Source organism: Pristiophorus japonicus, chromosome 10, assembly GCF_044704955.1.
Source record: "Pristiophorus japonicus isolate sPriJap1 chromosome 10, sPriJap1.hap1, whole genome shotgun sequence".
NCBI lineage: Eukaryota > Metazoa > Chordata > Chondrichthyes > Pristiophoridae > Pristiophorus > Pristiophorus japonicus.
This window is the reverse complement of record NC_091986.1, coordinates 109,611,447-109,625,632: the sequence shown is the minus strand read 5'-3', so window position 1 is coordinate 109,625,632 and position 14,186 is coordinate 109,611,447. Positions and strand designations below refer to the sequence as shown.

Sequence of the window (14,186 nt, the reverse complement as noted above, 5' to 3'; positions counted from 1 at the left end):
TGAGGTGGGGGGAGCGAGGGGGGGGGTGGGGGGGAGCGAGGGGGGGAGGTGGGGGGAGCGAGGGGGGGAGGTGGGGGGAGCGAGGTGGGGAGGTGGGGGGAGCGAGGGGGGAGGTGGGGGGAGCGAGGGGGGAGGTGGGGGGAGCGAGGGGGGGAGGTGGGGGGAGCGAGGGGGGAGGTGGGGGGAGCGAGGGGGGAGGTGGGGGGAGCGAGGGGGGGAGGTGGGGGGAGCGAGGGGGGAGGTGGGGGGAGCGAGGGGGGGAGGTGGGGGGAGCGAGGGGGGGAGGTGGGGGGGAGCGAGGGGGGGAGGTGGGGGGAGCGAGGGGGGAGGTGGGGGGAGCGAGGGGGGGAGGTGGGGGGAGCGAGGGGGGAGGTGGGGGGAGCGAGGGGGGGAGGTGGGGGGGAGCGAGGGGGGAGGTGGGGGGAGCGAGGGGGGGAGGTGGGGGGAGCGAGGGGGGAGGTGGGGGGAGCGAGGGGGGGAGGTGGGGGGAGCGAGGGGGGGAGGTGGGGGGAGCGAGGGGGGGAGGTGGGGGGAGCGAGGGGGGGAGGTGGGGGGAGCGAGGGGGGGAGGTGGGGGGAGCGAGGGGGGGAGGTGGGGGGAGCGAGGGGGGGAGGTGGGGGGAGCGAGGGGGGGAGGTGGGGGGAGCGAGGGGGGGAGGTGGGGGGAGCGAGGGGGGGAGGTGGGGGGAGCGAGGGGGGAGGTGGGGGGAGCGAGGGGGGGAGGTGGGGGAGCGAGGGGGGGAGGTGGGGGGAGCGAGGGGGGAGGTGGGGGGAGCGAGGGGGGGAGGTGGGGGGAGCGAGGGGGGGAGGTGGGGGGAGCGAGGGGGGGAGGTGGGGGGAGCGAGGGGGGGAGGTGGGGGAGCGAGGGGGGGAGGTGGGGGGAGCGAGGGGGGGAGGTGGGGGGAGCGAGGGGGGGAGGTGGGGGGAGCGAGGGGGGGAGGTGGGGGGAGCGAGGGGGGGAGGTGGGGGGAGCGAGGGGGGGAGGTGGGGGGAGCGAGGGGGGGAGGTGGGGGGAGCGAGGGGGGGAGGTGGGGGGAGCGAGGGGGGAGGTGGGGGGAGCGAGGGGGGGAGGTGGGGGGAGCGAGGGGGGGAGGTGGGGGGAGCGAGGGGGGAGGTGGGGGGAGCGAGGGGGGGAGGTGGGGGGAGCGAGGGGGGGAGGTGGGGGGAGCGAGGGGGGGAGGTGGGGGGAGCGAGGGGGGGAGGTGGGGGGAGCGAGGGGGGGAGGTGGGGGGAGCGAGGGGGGGAGGTGGGGGGAGCGAGGGGGGGAGGTGGGGGGAGCGAGGGGGGGAGGTGGGGGGAGCGAGGGGGGGAGGTGGGGGGAGCGAGGGGGGGAGGTGGGGGGAGCGAGGGGGGAGGTGGGGGGAGCGAGGGGGGGAGGTGGGGGGAGCGAGGGGGGGAGGTGGGGGGAGCGAGGGGGGGAGGTGGGGGGAGCGAGGGGGGGAGGTGGGGGGAGCGAGGGGGGGAGGTGGGGGAGCGAGGGGGGGAGGTGGGGGGAGCGAGGGGGGGAGGTGGGGGGAGCGAGGGGGGAGGTGGGGGGAGCGAGGGGGGGAGGTGGGGGGAGCGAGGGGGGGAGGTGGGGGGAGCGAGGGGGGGAGGTGGGGGGAGCGAGGGGGGGAGGTGGGGGGAGCGAGGGGGGGAGGTGGGGGGAGCGAGGGGGGGAGGTGGGGGGAGCGAGGGGGGGAGGTGGGGGGAGCGAGGGGGGGAGGTGGGGGGAGCGAGGGGGGAGGTGGGGGAGCGAGGGGGGAGGTGGGGGGAGCGAGGGGGGGAGGGGGGGAGCGAGGGGGGGAGGTGGGGGGAGCGAGGGGGGGAGGTGGGGGGAGCGAGGGGGGGAGGTGGGGGGAGCGAGGGGGGGAGGTGGGGGGAGCGAGGGGGGAGGTGGGGGGAGCGAGGGGGGGAGGTGGGGGGAGCGAGGGGGGGAGGTGGGGGGAGCGAGGGGGGAGGTGGGGGGAGCGAGGGGGGGAGGTGGGGGGAGCGAGGGGGGGAGGTGGGGGGAGCGAGGGGGGGAGGTGGGGGGAGCGAGGGGGGGAGGTGGGGGGAGCGAGGGGGGAGGTGGGGGGAGCGAGGGGGGGAGGGTGGGGGAGCGAGGGGGGGAGGTGGGGGGAGCGAGGGGGGGAGGTGGGGGGAGCGAGGGGGGGAGGTGGGGGGAGCGAGGGGGGGAGGTGGGGGGAGCGAGGGGGGGAGGTGGGGGGAGCGAGGGGGGAGGTGGGGGGAGCGAGGGGGGGAGGTGGGGGGAGCGAGGGGGGGAGGTGGGGGGAGCGAGGGGGGGAGGTGGGGGGAGCGAGGGGGGGAGGTGGGGGGAGCGAGGGGGGGAGGTGGGGGGAGCGAGGGGGGGAGGTGGGGGGAGCGAGGGGGGAGGTGGGGGGAGCGAGGGGGGGAGGTGGGGGGAGCGAGGGGGGGAGGTGGGGGGAGCGAGGGGGGGAGGTGGGGGGAGCGAGGGGGGGAGGTGGGGGGAGCGAGGGGGGGAGGTGGGGGGAGCGAGGGGGGGAGGTGGGGGGAGCGAGGGGGGAGGTGGGGGGAGCGAGGGGGGGAGGTGGGGGGAGCGAGGGGGGGAGGTGGGGGGAGCGAGGGGGGGAGGTGGGGGGAGCGAGGGGGGGAGGTGGGGGGAGCGAGGGGGGGAGGTGGGGGGAGCGAGGGGGGGAGGTGGGGGGAGCGAGGGGGGGAGGTGGGGGGAGCGAGGGGGGGAGGTGGGGGGAGCGAGGGGGGGAGGTGGGGGGAGCGAGGGGGGGAGGTGGGGGAGCGAGGGGGGGAGGTGGGGGGAGCGAGGGGGGGAGGTGGGGGGAGCGAGGGGGGGAGGTGGGGGGAGCGAGGGGGGGAGGTGGGGGGAGCGAGGGGGGGAGGTGGGGGGGAGCGAGGGGGGGAGGTGGGGGGAGCGAGGGGGGGAGGTGGGGGAGCGAGGGGGGGAGGTGGGGGGAGCGAGGGGGGGAGGTGGGGGGAGCGAGGGGGGGAGGTGGGGGGAGCGAGGGGGGGAGGTGGGGGAGCGAGGGGGGGAGGTGGGGGGAGCGAGGGGGGGAGGTGGGGGGAGCGAGGGGGGGAGGTGGGGGGAGCGAGGGGGGGAGGTGGGGGGAGCGAGGGGGGGAGGTGGGGGGAGCGAGGGGGGGAGGTGGGGGGAGCGAGGGGGGGAGGTGGGGGGAGCGAGGGGGGGAGGTGGGGGGAGCGAGGGGGGAGGTGGGGGGAGCGAGGGGGGGAGGTGGGGGGAGCGAGGGGGGGAGGTGGGGGGAGCGAGGGGGGGAGGTGGGGGGAGCGAGGGGGGGAGGTGGGGGGAGCGAGGGGGGGAGGTGGGGGGAGCGAGGGGGGGAGGTGGGGGGAGCGAGGGGGGGAGGTGGGGGGAGCGAGGGGGGGAGGTGGGGGGAGCGAGGGGGGGAGGTGGGGGGGAGCGAGGGGGGGAGGTGGGGGGAGCGAGGGGGGGAGGTGGGGGGAGCGAGGGGGGGAGGTGGGGGGAGCGAGGGGGGGAGGTGGGGGGAGCGAGGGGGGGAGGTGGGGGGAGCGAGGGGGGGAGGTGGGGGGAGCGAGGGGGGGAGGTGGGGGGAGCGAGGGGGGGAGGTGGGGGGAGCGAGGGGGGAGGTGGGGGGAGCGAGGGGGGAGGTGGGGGGAGCGAGGGGGGGAGGTGGGGGGAGCGAGGGGGGGAGGTGGGGGGAGCGAGGGGGGGAGGTGGGGGGAGCGAGGGGGGGAGGTGGGGGGAGCGAGGGGGGGAGGTGGGGGGAGCGAGGGGGGGAGGTGGGGGGAGCGAGGGGGGGAGGTGGGGGGAGCGAGGGGGGGAGGTGGGGGGAGCGAGGGGGGGAGGTGGGGGAGCGAGGGGGGGAGGTGGGGGGAGCGAGGGGGGGAGGTGGGGGGAGCGAGGGGGGGAGGTGGGGGGAGCGAGGGGGGGAGGTGGGGGGAGCGAGGGGGGGAGGTGGGGGGAGCGAGGGGGGGAGGTGGGGGGAGCGAGGGGGGGAGGTGGGGGGAGCGAGGGGGGGAGGTGGGGGGAGCGAGGGGGGGGGAGGTGGGGGGAGCGAGGGGGGGAGGTGGGGGGAGCGAGGGGGGGAGGTGGGGGGAGCGAGGGGGGGAGGTGGGGGGAGCGAGGGGGGGAGGTGGGGGGAGCGAGGGGGGGAGGTGGGGGGAGCGAGGGGGGAGGTGGGGGGAGCGAGGGGGGGAGGTGGGGGGAGCGAGGGGGGGAGGTGGGGGGAGCGAGGGGGGGAGGTGGGGGGAGCGAGGGGGGGAGGTGGGGGGAGCGAGGGGGGGAGGTGGGGGGAGCGAGGGGGGGAGGTGGGGGGAGCGAGGGGGGGAGGTGGGGGGAGCGAGGGGGGGAGGTGGGGGGAGCGAGGGGGGGAGGTGGGGGGAGCGAGGGGGGGAGGTGGGGGGAGCGAGGGGGGGAGGTGGGGGGAGCGAGGGGGGGAGGTGGGGGGAGCGAGGGGGGGAGGTGGGGGGAGCGAGGGGGGGAGGTGGGGGGAGCGAGGGGGGGAGGTGGGGGGAGCGAGGGGGGGAGGTGGGGGGAGCGAGGGGGGGAGGTGGGGGAGCGAGGGGGGGAGGTGGGGGGAGCGAGGGGGGGAGGTGGGGGGAGCGAGGGGGGGAGGTGGGGGGAGCGAGGGGGGGAGGTGGGGGGAGCGAGGGGGGGAGGTGGGGGGAGCGAGGGGGGGAGGTGGGGGGAGCGAGGGGGGGAGGTGGGGGGAGCGAGGGGGGGAGGTGGGGGAGCGAGGGGGGGAGGTGCGGGGGGGAGCGAGGGGGGGAGGTGGGGGGAGCGAGGGGGGGAGGTGGGGGGAGCGAGGGGGGGAGGTGGGGGGAGCGAGGGGGGGAGGTGGGGGGAGCGAGGGGGGAGGTGGGGGGAGCGAGGGGGGGAGGTGGGGGGAGCGAGGGGGGGAGGTGGGGGAGCGAGGGGGGGAGGTGGGGGGAGCGAGGGGGGGAGGTGGGGGGAGCGAGGGGGGGAGGTGGGGGGAGCGAGGGGGGGAGGTGGGGGGAGCGAGGGGGGGAGGTGGGGGGAGCGAGGGGGGGAGGTGGGGGGAGCGAGGGGGGGAGGTGGGGGGAGCGAGGGGGGGAGGTGGGGGGAGCGAGGGGGGAGGTGGGGGGAGCGAGGGGGGGAGGTGGGGGGAGCGAGGGGGGGAGGTGGGGGGAGCGAGGGGGGGAGGTGGGGGGAGCGAGGGGGGGAGGTGGGGGGAGCGAGGGGGGGAGGTAGGGGGAGCGAGGGGGGGAGGTAGGGGGAGCGAGGGGGGGAGGTAGGGGGAGCGAGGGGGGGAGGTAGGGGGAGCGAGGGGGGGAGGTAGGGGGAGCGAGGGGGGGAGGTAGGGGGAGCGAGGGGGGGAGGTAGGGGGAGCGAGGGGGGGAGGTAGGGGGAGCGAGGGGGGGAGGTAGGGGGAGCGAGGGGGGGAGGTAGGGGGAGCGAGGGGGGGAGGTAGGGGGAGCGAGGGGGGGAGGTAGGGGGAGCGAGGGGGGGAGGTAGGGGGAGCGAGGGGGGGAGGTAGGGGGAGCGAGGGGGGGAGGTAGGGGGAGCGAGGGGGGGAGGTAGGGGGAGCGAGGGGGGGAGGTAGGGGGAGCGAGGGGGGGAGGTAGGGGGAGCGAGGGGGGGAGGTAGGGGGAGCGAGGGGGGGAGGTAGGGGGAGCGAGGGGGGAGGTAGGGGGAGCGAGGGGGGGAGGTAGGGGGAGCGAGGGGGGGAGGTAGGGGGAGCGAGGGGGGGAGGTAGGGGGAGCGAGGGGGGGAGGTAGGGGGAGCGAGGGGGGGAGGTAGGGGGAGCGAGGGGGGGAGGTAGGGGGAGCGAGGGGGGGAGGTAGGGGGAGCGAGGGGGGAGGTAGGGGGAGCGAGGGGGGGAGGTAGGGGGAGCGAGGGGGGAGGTAGGGGGAGCGAGGGGGGAGGTAGGGGGAGCGAGGGGGGGAGGTAGGGGGAGCGAGGGGGGGAGGTAGGGGGAGCGAGGGGGGGAGGTAGGGGGAGCGAGGGGGGGAGGTAGGGGGAGCGAGGGGGGGAGGTAGGGGGAGCGAGGGGGGGAGGTAGGGGGAGCGAGGGGGGGAGGTAGGGGGAGCGAGGGGGGGAGGTAGGGGGAGCGAGGGGGGGAGGTAGGGGGAGCGAGGGGGGGAGGTAGGGGGAGCGAGGGGGGGAGGTAGGGGGAGCGAGGGGGGGAGGTAGGGGGAGCGAGGGGGGGAGGTAGGGGGAGCGAGGGGGGGAGGTAGGGGGAGCGAGGGGGGGAGGTAGGGGGAGCGAGGGGGGGAGGTAGGGGGAGCGAGGGGGGGAGGTAGGGGGAGCGAGGGGGGGAGGTAGGGGGAGCGAGGGGGGGAGGTAGGGGGAGCGAGGGGGGGAGGTAGGGGGAGCGAGGGGGGGAGGTAGGGGGAGCGAGGGGGGGAGGTAGGGGGAGCGAGGGGGGGAGGTAGGGGGAGCGAGGGGGGGAGGTAGGGGGAGCGAGGGGGGGAGGTAGGGGGAGCGAGGGGGGGAGGTAGGGGGAGCGAGGGGGGGAGGTAGGGGGAGCGAGGGGGGGAGGTAGGGGGAGCGAGGGGGGGAGGTAGGGGAGCGAGGGGGGGAGGTAGGGGGAGCGAGGGGGGGAGGTAGGGGGAGCGAGGGGGGGAGGTAGGGGGAGCGAGGGGGGGAGGTAGGGGGAGCGAGGGGGGGAGGTAGGGGGAGCGAGGGGGGGAGGTAGGGGGAGCGAGGGGGGGAGGTAGGGGGAGCGAGGGGGGGAGGTAGGGGGAGCGAGGGGGGGAGGTAGGGGGAGCGAGGGGGGAGGTAGGGGGAGCGAGGGGGGGAGGTAGGGGGAGCGAGGGGGGGAGGTAGGGGGAGCGAGGGGGGGAGGTAGGGGGAGCGAGGGGGGGAGGTAGGGGGAGCGAGGGGGGGAGGTAGGGGGAGCGAGGGGGGGAGGTAGGGGGAGCGAGGGGGGGGAGGTAGGGGGAGCGAGGGGGGAGGTAGGGGGAGCGAGGGGGGGAGGTAGGGGGAGCGAGGGGGGGAGGTAGGGGGAGCGAGGGGGGGAGGTAGGGGGAGCGAGGGGGGGAGGTAGGGGGAGCGAGGGGGGGAGGTAGGGGGAGCGAGGGGGGGAGGTAGGGGGAGCGAGGGGGGAGGTAGGGGGAGCGAGGGGGGGAGGTAGGGGGAGCGAGGGGGGGAGGTAGGGGGAGCGAGGGGGGGAGGTAGGGGGAGCGAGGGGGGGAGGTAGGGGGAGCGAGGGGGGGAGGTAGGGGGAGCGAGGGGGGGAGGTAGGGGGAGCGAGGGGGGGAGGTAGGGGGAGCGAGGGGGGGAGGTAGGGGGAGCGAGGGGGGGAGGTAGGGGGAGCGAGGGGGGGAGGTAGGGGGAGCGAGGGGGGGAGGTAGGGGGAGCGAGGGGGGGAGGTAGGGGGAGCGAGGGGGGGAGGTAGGGGGAGCGAGGGGGGGAGGTAGGGGGAGCGAGGGGGGGAGGTAGGGGGAGCGAGGGGGGGAGGTAGGGGGAGCGAGGGGGGGAGGTAGGGGGAGCGAGGGGGGGAGGTAGGGGGAGCGAGGGGGGGAGGTAGGGGGAGCGAGGGGGGAGGTAGGGGGAGCGAGGGGGGGAGGTAGGGGGAGCGAGGGGGGGAGGTAGGGGGAGCGAGGGGGGGAGGTAGGGGGAGCGAGGGGGGGAGGTAGGGGGAGCGAGGGGGGGAGGTAGGGGGAGCGAGGGGGGGAGGTAGGGGGAGCGAGGGGGGGAGGTAGGGGGAGCGAGGGGGGGAGGTAGGGGGAGCGAGGGGGGGAGGTAGGGGGAGCGAGGGGGGGAGGTAGGGGGAGCGAGGGGGGGAGGTAGGGGGAGCGAGGGGGGGAGGTAGGGGGAGCGAGGGGGGGAGGTAGGGGGAGCGAGGGGGGGAGGTAGGGGGAGCGAGGGGGGGAGGTAGGGGGAGCGAGGGGGGGAGGTAGGGGGAGCGAGGGGGGGAGGTAGGGGGAGCGAGGGGGGGAGGTAGGGGGAGCGAGGGGGGGAGGTAGGGGGAGCGAGGGGGGGAGGTAGGGGGAGCGAGGGGGGGAGGTAGGGGGAGCGAGGGGGGGAGGTAGGGGGAGCGAGGGGGGAGGTAGGGGGAGCGAGGGGGGGAGGTAGGGGGAGCGAGGGGGGGAGGTAGGGGGAGCGAGGGGGGGAGGTAGGGGGAGCGAGGGGGGGAGGTAGGGGGAGCGAGGGGGGGAGGTAGGGGGAGCGAGGGGGGGAGGTAGGGGAGCGAGGGGGGAGGTAGGGGGAGCGAGGGGGGGAGGTAGGGGGAGCGAGGGGGGGAGGTAGGGGGAGCGAGGGGGGGAGGTAGGGGGAGCGAGGGGGGAGGTAGGGGGAGCGAGGGGGGGAGGTAGGGGGAGCGAGGGGGGGAGGTAGGGGGAGCGAGGGGGGGAGGTAGGGGGAGCGAGGGGGGGAGGTAGGGGGAGCGAGGGGGGGAGGTAGGGGGAGCGAGGGGGGGAGGTAGGGGGAGCGAGGGGGGGAGGTAGGGGGAGCGAGGGGGGGAGGTAGGGGGAGCGAGGGGGGGAGGTAGGGGGAGCGAGGGGGGAGGTAGGGGGAGCGAGGGGGGGAGGTAGGGGGAGCGAGGGGGGGAGGTAGGGGGAGCGAGGGGGGGAGGTAGGGGGAGCGAGGGGGGGAGGTAGGGGGAGCGAGGGGGGGAGGTAGGGGGAGCGAGGGGGGGAGGTAGGGGGAGCGAGGGGGGGAGGTAGGGGGAGCGAGGGGGGGAGGTAGGGGGAGCGAGGGGGAGCGAGGGGGGGAGGTAGGGGGAGCGAGGGGGGGAGGTAGGGGGAGCGAGGGGGGGAGGTAGGGGGAGCGAGGGGGGGAGGTAGGGGGAGCGAGGGGGGGAGGTAGGGGGAGCGAGGGGGGGAGGTAGGGGGAGCGAGGGGGGGAGGTAGGGGGAGCGAGGGGGGGGAGGTAGGGGGAGCGAGGGGGGGGAGGTAGGGGGAGCGAGGGGGGGAGGTAGGGGGAGCGAGGGGGGGAGGTAGGGGGAGCGCGGGGAAGGGGGAGGGGGGAGCGCGGGGAAGGGGGAGGGGGGAAGGGAGCGGGGGTAGGGGGGGCAGGGGGGGGGGGAGCGCGGGGTCACGACACTGTCTCTCTTCACTTCGTACCCAATAAACCAGTTAACAATCCATACACAATGCCTCATTTTTGGGGGTGGTAAGCTCTTGTGCTTCAGTAAGGGATTCCGGCTTTGGGCGGCAGCACATATGCTGTGTTAAGGGACTTTAGCTGGGGTTGGGTTGCACTTGTGCTCGGGTTGGGTTGCACTTGTGCTCGGGTTGGGTTGCACTTGTGCTCGGGTTGGGTTGCACTTGTGCTCGGGTTGGGTTGCACTTGTGCTCGGGTTGGGTTGCACTTGTGCTCGGGTTGGGTTGCACTTGTGCTCGGGTTGGGTTTGGGTTGCACTTGTGCTCGGGTTGGGTTTGGGTTGCACTTGTGCTCGGGTTGGGTTTGGGTTGCACTTGTGCTCGGGTTGGGTTTGGGTTGCACTTGTGCTCGGGTTGGGTTTGGGTTGCACTTGTGCTCGGGTTGGGGACTTTGGCTGGAACTTGGCTGTGGGAGGCAGCACATGTGCTGGGGTAAGGGTCTTTAGCTGGCGGAGGTATGCACATGCTGGGGTAATGGACTTCGGCTCGAACTTGGTGGCTTTTGCAGAGATCTATCCTCTGTGGCTTCTGAAGTCAAAATGGATTGAATTACAAATTGGAAGGTCAGTCAGAACTTGGGTTGGACGGTTCCGGTTACACTTTCCAAAGGAACTTCTGGGTGTGGCTTATATCCTCCAAGGGGACCCATCAGCACTAGGTCATGTGAAAATGGAGAGCCAATCAGAGAAACGGATGCATTTCAGTTAGTACAAATCGACGCAACCTATTAATTTTGGATTGTCCAGCAAAGATACCGCGAAGACATGATGGGCCAAATTGTCTATTTGTGTTGTAAGCTCCTACAGCTCCCACAGTATATTGGTTCAATTTTCATATTACAGCAGCACAAAGAGCGAAAGCAAATCAAAATTATACTTCCTCGATGTTACATCACTCGGTGAGCAGCAGTTTATGGTACTAAAGTTTATAGATAGGTAAGTGTAATTACAAGGTATTATCATCAAGAGATCCAAATGCTATTATAAACTAATCATCTAAATTCTAAAATCATATTATATTAGGCCTTTTAATATATACTATATGTGAAATGCAGGGCATCATTTTATTTTGGCGGTGACACAGACCATCAGAACAGCCAAATGCACACATCTGCCAAGTGAGGAAGCAGACACTTTTGTTTAACAATGTGGCCTATTATGATGCATGTCGCTTAAAAATAGGCACTCCACATATTTATGAGTTTGCAATCTGTGTCAACCTTGCTGATCGTAAATAAGACAGATTAATGGGTATCTAGCTATGATGCTGGTCTAGCAACCGAAGCGATGGCAAGGCTAAATTTAACCGAACTAATTATCACCCTTTCAGCTTCTTCCTCAAAGTGATGAAAGAGTCACCAATGATGCCATCAAGTGACACCGACTTGTGAATAACCTGCTTGACAATGCTTAATTGATGTTCAGTAAGAACCAATTAACTCCTGACCTCATCACAGCCTTAATCCAGAGGCGGACACAGGAGCTGAATGTCAAAGAGGGAGAGTAACTGCCCTCGACATCAAGACCGCATTCAACCCAGGATACCAACAAGAAGCCATGGCAAATTTGAAGCCGAGTGGAAAAAAAAACTCATGATTGGAGTCATACCTGACACAAAGAAAGATAGTTGTGGCTGCCAGTGGCCAATCATCGCAGCCCAGGTAATACTGTGAATTCCTCATAGCAGCATCCATCTTCAGCTGGTTCATCAATAACCTTCCAACCATCATGAGGTTAGAAGGGTTTTCACTTTCTCCACTGTTGACAGCTGCAACGTGTCTCTGACATGTGATGACATCTCTTCTGACACAATCAGCTTAATTTATTGACTGATGATAAAAAGTTAATTTGGAGAAATAATAATCAAATGATCTTATTTTCAGCATCCAACTCACAGCGTTGGGGGATCAACCAGGCACTCATTTTGGACTTCATCTGTTTGAGTTACTTTCTTTATCTACTAATTATCTTTTATATATTATTAATCAGGGCTGCACACATCAAGGAACTGTTAAGAGTGGCATTTGAAGTCATTGCATAAATCTCCAGTGGCACTGTGCACAGGGAATTAAGACAAAGTACAGTGTTCAAGTGAAGTAGGGTTCAAGGCGAGGGGATAACTGAACTAGGGCATGTAAAAATAAATCAGTATCCATTTCACAAATCAAACATTTTGTCCTTATTTCTGTATTCTAGTGGTGGTGGTGGTAGTAGTGGGGTGCAATTATGAAATGACAAGTTTACATAAGTAATTTTCATTACAAATATAGATATACATTTCCTACATTTATAATAGTAACTATTTAAGGTAGAAGAACCAAAGGCGACGTGAGAGAAAACTTTTTTTTAAACACAGCAAGTAGTTATGATCTGGAATGCACAGCCTGAACGGGTGGTGGATATAGATTCAATCGTAGCTTTCAAAAGGGAATTGGATAAGTACCCGAAGGAAAAAAATGTGAAGGACAGTGAAAGGGTGGGGAGTCGGACTAGCTGATGAGAGCCGGCAGGGGCCAAATGGCCATTTTCTGTACTGTAACCATTGTGATTCTACACTTAAAAGTATTGAATTGGCTGTAAAGCGCTTTGGGACGTCCTAAAGACGTGAAAGGCGCTATATAAATGCAAGTAATTTTTTTATAGAATTCATAATGATTGACAGAAAGTGCAGAGACCTAAAAATTAAGAAAGTATATACAATGACCAGAGTTTAAAAAAAAATCATTCATGGGATGTGGGCGTCACATTTACTGCCCATCCTTAATTGCCCTTGAGAAGGTGGTGAAAGCCACCTTCTTGACCCTCTACAGCCCGTGTGGTGAAAGTACTACACATGCTGTTAGGGAGAAAATTAAAACATAATTTTAAACCAAAACTGACTAAATGCTGCTCTGATTTACTTTGATGAGCAACATAAGAAATGCGAAGATAAAGCGAGGTGCTTCCGGCTCGGAGACGGGTTTCATTGAGGGCCGGGCCGGGCCCTCACCAGCTCCCGCTGAGCACCAAACCCGGGACAGCCCGGTTCCCGCATCACATCATGAAAAATCAGTGGAATTCGTGCTCTCATCACAAGTGCACAAGAAGCAAGAGTAGGCCTAATAACATAGTCTTACCCGCGCTGTTTTTGTCGAGATCAAAACGCTGTCCGCAGCCTTTGTTATAACACAGGAGCGACATTTCCCTTAAGAATGAACCTCAAACCAGACCCAACCACCCCTCTCACACTTAACGATCGACTAACTACCAATCGCACGACCCCAACTCTTCGGCTGTTTCCAGAAACACTCGGCTTCTTCCGCACTTGTTCGCGAACATTCGGGCCGTCCCTCGACGCAGCGGTTGCGTTGCGAGTTGCGTCACCGCGCATGCGCGAGGGACGAATCGCCGAGAAGCTTGTCCTGGAACCTGGGGCGTGTCCGTAGTTGGAAGGATTTGTTAGAGGGACTGATGTAGTGTTTCCTAAACTAAATTTCTTAACGAATGGTGTTTAGTTGGTTTTTAGTTACAGGGCTGACCGCTTTGGAGGAACTAAATTAGGCATAAGAAAATACCTTTCTGTCTAGAGAAGCTAATCCCACTGCATAAGTGCCAACCGAGAAAAATAGTAACAGCTGGTAAGAATGGCCCCGGTTTCTTTGGCTATGATACTGGCGTGCATCATCACCCCGGCAACCAAATTTTAATTTGATTTATGTTTGAGTTAAAGTTTAAAAATTTTAATTTGTCGGTTCTAGTGCCCTTGCCAAAAGGGGGCATTTGATTTACGTTTCTGCTAAAATTATTGTATGGTAATGATCCTCCCCTGTCTGGAGTGGCAGCTGTCATAACAACAAGAAATAGGAGCAGGAGTAGGCCATTTGACCCTCGAGGCTGCTCCACCATTCACTCCGGAGAACAGCTCCGCAGGTCGAGCTATAAAAGAGCTGGAGTGGCATACCACTTCAACCTCCAGTGCGAGCTGCTCCAAGGATTTTGAGATGGGCGACTGGGTGATGTCATCAAAACCCTGGTCGCCATTTTGGAGCGTGGGCAGGAACATCGGCAGCGCCCAGGTACAGAGGAGTGGGAAGGTCGGGATGGAGGAGTGGCGAGTGTTTGTGGCGGTGGTGCGACAGATGAAGGTACGGGGCCCAGAAGAGCCGAGGGCCCAGGGGCAGCATGGGCCAGCCCACACTGCGATATATGTGTGTGCACTAGGTCCGTGCAGCAGAGCAAGTCTCCAGTCGTCCTGGTTAACCCTTGCCACTGGACCAAGACCTAGCTCTGTCAAGCCCGTGTGGTGGCTGGTGTGCAACGGTCACCACACGCTAAAAAAATCCACTCACAGGCATCTTCCACCCCCTCAATTGGAGTTCAGGACTGGAACATCGGGTCCTTCATCGAAACACCTGTGAACTCGTGGAAGCAAGCCATCCTCGTTCGAGGGACCGCCTATGATGATATGGGTTGATCTGATCCTGGCCTCAACTCCACTTCCCTGCCTGCTCCCCAGAACCCTTGACTCCCTTATCATTCAAAAATCTGTCTATCTCCACCTTAAATATATTCAAAGACCCAGCCCCCCACAGCTCTCGGGTAGTGAATTCAAAAGATTCACAGACCTCTGAAAGAAGAAATTCCTCCTCATTTCTGTTTTAAATGGGCTACCCTTTATTCTGAAACTATGCCTCCTACTTCTAGATTCCCCCATGAGGGGAAACATCTCTCTGCATCTACCCTGTCAAACCACCTCAGAATCTTGTATGTTTCAATAAGATCACCTCTCATTGGCCCCAAATTTCACCAGCTGCTTAGAGTGGCATATCTCGATGTGGTGCGCCGACTTCCTGGAGGAGAAAAAGCGCCAAAAATCTACCTTGCAATTTGGCCACTCCCTCGTCATCCGGATCCATCGGTGTTGCACAGCAGAGTCTGGGGGGAGGGGGGGCGGAGCTTTGGCCATGCTTGCTCAGCACGGCCGGCAGTGGGGCAGGACTTGGGCCCAGCACGTCATGCAGTGCCGGCAGAGGCACGCATGACTGTTTGAGTGTGCGCGCATGCGCAGTGTAACAGAAAGCTTGGTAATCGGCCAATTAAAGGGAGAGCGTCCTCAGAATTAGTGGCTATGGAGCATATATAAAGGTGAGGTCTGAATATTGATGTTTGTGTGGCTGAGGGAGTGGAAAGAAGAGCTGGATAGGTG

The 14,186-nt window shown here is 67.4% G+C and overlaps 1 protein-coding gene across 4 annotated transcripts in view; it reads right to left on the bottom strand.

Annotated features, from left to right (window-relative positions):
* LOC139275059 (cysteine and histidine-rich domain-containing protein 1-like) overlaps window positions 1-12,339 on the bottom strand; it is a 64,935-nt gene extending 52,596 nt beyond the window's left edge. For 2 of the 4 annotated variants that reach the window (XM_070891995.1, XM_070891998.1), the window contains exon 1: window positions 12,118-12,337. In XM_070891995.1, the coding sequence (XP_070748096.1) occupies window positions 12,118-12,181 (64 nt within the window). In that variant the 5' untranslated portion in view covers window positions 12,182-12,337. Of the gene's footprint in view, window positions 1-12,117 lie in introns of all 4 variants that reach the window. The other 2 variants (XM_070891997.1, XM_070891999.1) reach the window with 2 other exon arrangements.
* Between the last annotated feature and the right edge of the window lie 1,847 nt (window positions 12,340-14,186).